General features: G+C 37.2%; 1 protein-coding gene across 2 annotated transcripts; it reads left to right on the top strand.

Moving 5' to 3' along the window:
- The first annotated feature begins 231 nt into the window (after window positions 1-231).
- On the top strand, window positions 232-4929 carry zgc:113184 (uncharacterized protein LOC553745 homolog). 2 transcript variants are annotated; one of them, XM_041778939.1, is made up of 5 exons: window positions 232-354; window positions 1480-1671; window positions 3579-3707; window positions 3797-4164; window positions 4250-4929. In XM_041778939.1, the coding sequence occupies exons 3-5, from the start codon at window positions 3596-3598 to the stop codon at window positions 4424-4426; spliced, it is 657 nt and encodes a 218-aa protein (XP_041634873.1). In that variant the 5' UTR covers window positions 232-354; window positions 1480-1671; window positions 3579-3595; the 3' UTR covers window positions 4427-4929. The 2 variants fall into 2 exon arrangements, with proteins under 2 accessions (XP_041634873.1, XP_041634880.1); XM_041778946.1 differs by lacking the exon at window positions 232-354 and adding an exon at window positions 508-687.
- The last annotated feature ends 1247 nt before the right edge of the window (window positions 4930-6176 follow it).

Below are 6176 nucleotides of genomic sequence, written 5' to 3'. Positions count from 1 at the left end.
TTTTTAGGTAGAAGTTAGATTTTTAATTGAAAAACTGTTTTTTCTCTATCCATTCCTATAAATATTTATTTGATTTAAATCTAATAAAGGAATATCTTATCTTTTCTTAAAAGCAATCTGGAAATTTAGACATTTTATTTTGAAGGTAGCCTAAAGCGGAAGTATAATTTTTCCAGACTACCTGGTTTGACACAGGTGAACTCAAGCTGTAGGTCGGGATTTTACTTGTGACGTCATCTGAGTAAAATGCGGATCCAGTCCTGCAGACAGTAAAAGTAACTGATCTTCACTGTGAGCTCCGACACCGACTGTGTTTGTGTTTCCTCTACCTGGGACTGACTGATCGCTTACAGTGTGAGTAAACCCCATATGTCTGTGATTCACTGTGGAAAATAATAATCAAGATTGTAGCTTCACAGCTGAGGACAAAAACCAGAAAGCAGAAACCGAAATGAATTTAGATTTGAGTTCCTCATTCCCAGTGAAACTGAGCAGTTGTGATTCTTTTAAAGTCAGATTGAGACGACATTTAAAGTCTCGAGGCTAACTCGCTCTTACAGAAAGGAAATAAACATTTAAAAAACCGGTCAGTCTGTTTGAGAAGAAGTGGACAGAAAGACCCGAGTCTTTGGAGTTTTGGACAGTCAAAACGGTGCCATGAATTGTAAAAAAAAAACCACTTTAAAGGTACAGTATTATAGAGTTACAAGACTAAACATGAATAAAATTTAAGTGGAAATCATAACCTAGTATGGTGAAATATCTCTATGCCATAGATTAAATTTAGACTAATCGAAAACTGTATTAAGTTTTAAGGTACTTCTGCTTCAGTGTTTTAGTATACAGAACTTGTAGTTTTTTTGTGATCTTACACAGAAACTTTGTATTTACAGCACATTCATTAATTTAAAAAGTCAGAAAAATGTATCATTTGCTTCAACTAACCATAATAAATGCAAAGTAATGTACACTTCTCCTTCCTCTACCGATGATGAGGCATGTTACATGGAAAATACCATGAAAAAGTTCTACAATATCCTTTAAATATTGCTTTAACAAGCAGAGCAACAGTGTCAGCTCACATACACATTCCCTACATGGCATTGCTGTCACCATCTTTGTTTTTAGATGACAGTTGTGCACTTTTATTTTCCATCATTTTCTAACTTTTTGGGATTACAAAACTTATCTAAAATTTTGAAATCACAAATAATGATATTAGAAGATCTATCAGATACTTCTCTTTAAATCATCTAGAGAAAAAGTAGGAATAGAGTGAGTGAAATACAATATTTTATCATCTTTAAAGAACAAGAAAAAAGAAGCTTGCTTTGATCTTAAAAATTAAGCCTGATTCTTTCAGTTTCTGCTCTGTGGTGACTCACTTGTCTGAGTGTTAGCGTGGTTCCTTTTTATGCAAAAAGATTTCACTTCCCTATTTTAACAGTGACTTCCTTATGCTTGACATTTTTACTGCAGTTTCTGCTGTTGTAAGGGGAGCGTTTTTTCCATCAACCTGTTTCGAAACAAACAGGCTTGACGTATATGTGGATCAAGATTTACCTTTGGACTCTGTGGCAAGAGCCTTGATCAAGATGGGGGTGACTGTAGTGGAGAGTACCCTGAAATCTGCTGCAAGAAATAATGAGGACTCCTAAATTCTTCAAAGGGGTAAGTATTGAGTATTTATACCCCTCACACTGCATTGAAATAGGCTCATTACGTTAAAATAGGAGTTTAAAGCCAAAGAAATACGACCTTGAGCATTTCTCTCCAGCAGTGTAGCTGTGACTTAAGAAAGCATTTAGATCCATTCTAAAACCAAATAATTAGACTGGTGTTATGAGCAGTTAGAATTCACATATGAAAAATGTAACTGATTATGAATATTTGTATGCCTCCATGCTGACTATAGCCAGGGCTGACTGTTCACTTGTGTTTGTTTTTACAAACAATCACAAAAATAACATGCCCTTAGGTTGTACCCGACACCTCTTATTAGCAAAGATACAAGCAGAATAATTATGGTCAGTGGTAATTTTGAGCATGTATGCACGCTCACACTAGCATTTGGCTTAAAGTGTTTTAGCTTGTGCATTCTGCAGTCCCAATTCCGAAAACTTGGGGTGCTCTGTAAATGTAAATAAAAACAAAATGCAATAATTAACAAATCTCATGAACCCACAATCTATTGTGTTTTATCCACAATAGAACATAAACAACATGTCAGATGTTGAAACTGAGACATTTTATCATTTCATGAAAGATACTAGCTCATTTTGAATTTGATGGTAGCAACACGTTTGAAAAAGTAAGGATGGGGGAACAAAAGACCAGAAAAGTAAGTGGTACAAATGAAAACCAGTTGGAGGAGCATTTTTCTCTTAATTAAGTGATTGGCAGAAGGTCAGTAACATGACTGAGTATAAAAGGAGCATTTTAGACAGGCAAAGTATCTTGGAAGTAAAGATGGGCAGAGGTTCACCAATCTGAAAATTGCGGAGCAATTTCAGAAAAATGTGCCTAAACTAAAATTGTGAAGACTTTGGATGCCCCACCATCTACAGAATCTGGATAAATCTATGCTGAAGGGACAAGGCCCAAAGTCAGTCTTGGATGCTCGTGATCTCTGTCCCTGAGTCAGGACTGCATTAAAAACATGCATGACTCTGTACTGAAAAAAAACTGCATGGGCTCAGGAACCCTTCAGGAATAATTGTCTGTCAGCACAGTTTGTCATGCCATTCAAAAATGAAAGTTATATGTGAACATGATTTAAAAAAAGCCACCATCTTCCTCGGGCTAAAACTCATTTAAAATGGACTAAGGCAAAATGGAATAACTGTTCTCTGGTCACATGAATCAAAATTTCGAATACTTTTTGAACTAAAGGGAGGGACCCTCCAGTTTGTTATCAGCGAAGAGTTCAAACGCCTGCATCTCCCCATAGTATGTGGTTACATTACTGCCTATTGTATGGAAGCTTACACTTGTGGAAAGGCACTATCAGTGCTGAAAAGTGTAGAGGTTTAAAGGTAACACTCCCATCCAGACAACGTCTCTTTCAGGGAAGGCCTTGGATATTTCGGCAGGACAGTGCTAAACCAAATACCACATCCATCACAACAACATGGCTTCATAGTAGAAGAGTCCAGGTGCTGAACTGGTCTGCGTGCAGTCCAGACGTTTCACCAGTAGAAAACATTTACAGAGAAAAAAGACCCAGGACTGTTGAGCAGCCAAGATCAGACAAATTAGACAACACTCCTCTCCAAAAACTCCAACAACTCCTCACTACCAGATGTCAACAGACTGTTGTTACAAAGAAGAGGGGTGCTACACAATGGTAAACATGGCCCTGTCCCTACTATTTTGTTTTTTTTTTTAGATGTGTTGCTGTTATCAGATTCAACATGAGCTAATATTTTACATGAAATGGTGAGATGTCTTAGTTTCAACTTCTGATATTTTAGATAAAATGGAATGGAATTGGGGTTGTAATATCTCACCCATTGTTCCTCAGTTTTTACATTTTTACTGCACAGCTCGGTGTGATTTCCTCTTTTGTCTGGCTGCAGATCTCTGAGCTGCTGAGATGGAGGAAGCATACAGTGAGCTTTACCAGCAATTTCTTCGCCTGAGGTCACTCTGCCTGAGACAGGCTGCTCTGTTACATCAACTCACAGCTGCGCTACAGAAACAGCAAGGTCCATATTATATAAAACATAGACATTTCACTTCTTATAAACATGCATCAACTCATTTCATCAACAGTTATAAACCTTTCTGCCTGTAGGCATCACTGGTCCTAATGGACAGAGTGATATGATGTCCATCCCAGTCCAGTGCAGTCCAGAAATCCCTGTTTTTCTTCACGAAAGGCCTCAACAACAAACAGCAGCTGCACTTAACCCTGCAGTGAAGTGTTGTTTCGATGAACCCTCTAGAAATGCAGAGATTTTCTCAGATATCCTTGCTAAGGATATGTCCAAGCTCTGTGTGGATTTGCCTCCTGAGAGAAAGAAAGATGGGAACTTTAAACAGAAGGTTGATCCCCTTTTAAGCCTGGACTTCTCGAGGTGGCAGGGAGCCTTTTCTAATGTCTCAAAAAATCAGGGTCAAGCAGATCCATCTAGTGGAGACAGGATGATGCACACTGCAGCAGTAAGCGTCTTCAATCTCTGTCCTTGCATTTTCAGTATTTTTCTTTCAACAAAACTAAATGTCCTGTCTTTTTTCTCCATGTTAGACGTCTGTGTCAGGTGGTCCCATGCAAGCAGGGGACTTCCTGTATCTGTCTGGTGGGATGCTGATGTCAGATGTGGCGCTGCAGTCTCATGTTTGCGAGTTCTGCCAGGCAGTTTTTCCTGGAGACACAACCACCAGAGGAGAGATCCTGAGACATCTTTACACCCATGTTACCTGAACTGGTCTGACTTTTCCTCTTGACATTTTAGTGATATATTCTTGAATATTTATAATGGTGGATCAATCTTAATGCCAGCTTACTCAATCCCTTAAAAAAGCAAAGATGACATGTATATAGCTGCTATGTGCCTTTTCATAAACTGTAAAAATGCTAGCATTACTCTTAAAGGAAATATAGAATGAGGGATGAAAGGCTTGTTACTCTAACTCCCAGTGTGGAGTATTATAAGTATGCATAGTTTATTTGTTTATTTATATCTTTTTGTGCTGTTTAAACTCAGTTTGAGCTACACAGAACCTTGAACTGTTACAGCTTAATTTGAGGTTCATAGCATAACCATATATTCCATCTTTACCTTAACTCTGTTGATCATGGTCCATCCCAGATGCATTACATGTTATATTTACAATATTAGAAAATAAAAACTTGTATAAGAAATGGCTCTGCTTTGATGACTGTGAAGGTTTAAGTTGCAAGAAAATGTTCAATAACATGAGATTAGTGGCATTAATTAAAAAAAAAAAAAAAAAAACATCTGGATCATTGCCTCTTACCTGGTCTACCTTCATGACCCACTAACATCTCTTTATTGGCAAATTACCTTCCAAAGTTTTAAAAAATAGTATACAGGAGATTTCTAACAAAATTAGTTTTTTCCAAGCACACTGAGCCACCAGTTGAGTACCGCTGATCTAGGTAAAGGTGACTAAAATGAAAAAGTATTGTGAATTGTATATTCTCATTTAAAAAAAACATGTTTATTTATTAATATAGTTGTCCCTTATTTTTTCATTCTAAATATCCCTTTTTGCTTTTGTATTTGTTACAAAATTTACAGGTGCTGTCTCTTCCAAACTCTTGCAAAAATGAGAGCATACCTATTATCAGCTACAGGGGTGTTCTTATTAAATGGTCAAAATGTGCAGAGCATCTCTGACCTTTGACAATCTTTATGCAAGTCTGTTTTTGCCTTGTATTAATGCATGTCAGCATTTTCATCTGAAATATAGACTTGGGCACATGCGAAATATTCAAATCATGGCTGGAAACCTCATTGACTGAGCATGTGGTGGAGAAATGAGAGAAATATGAACTGTAAACCTCATGAATTCAGAAGAATATTCTAAAGACTTAATTTCAGATCATAAAATTGCTGTACTTCATGAATGGGCTGCTGCTGTCATCTGATCAGCTGTCTGCTTCTCAGCTCTGTGTTACTGAGGAAGAGTCTGAGCTTAAAATAGACTCAGAGATTTAACTCCCTGATTGTGTGGTGCTGACAGCTGACAGATGATGTTGCAAAACTGACTGCTGCTCCCATAATCACATTAGAGGAAAACAACAAAGAAATAACTGCCTCCACATACTCAGAAATGTCAATTTAACATTTTAATCACAAGTATCACCTTTAGATTTATTGTCTTTGAAGACTTTCAATGAAGGATGATGTGTTATTAAATATCAATCCTGTCTGCAGTGCAGACATTCTAGCAAAATTAGAACAGCAGTGTTTAAAGCTAAATTCTAATGTCAACAAGCTAACACAGACACAAGAGATGTGCCTCAAATCTTATAATTCTGTTAGTATATTTGTAATAGAGTATACTTAAATCTAGTACAGAGCGCTTAATCCCTGCAGGTTAGTATTGTCCCAAATGGTGCACTACCGTTTTGCACTTACAGGAAGTGGGGGTGGATTAACCACCTCTGTTTCCTTCTATTGGTTTTTTTTAACATTGAGATGTGA

This window comes from Cheilinus undulatus, linkage group 3, assembly GCF_018320785.1.
Source record: "Cheilinus undulatus linkage group 3, ASM1832078v1, whole genome shotgun sequence".
NCBI lineage: Eukaryota > Metazoa > Chordata > Actinopteri > Labriformes > Labridae > Cheilinus > Cheilinus undulatus.
This window is presented reverse-complemented; position numbering and strand designations above follow the sequence as displayed.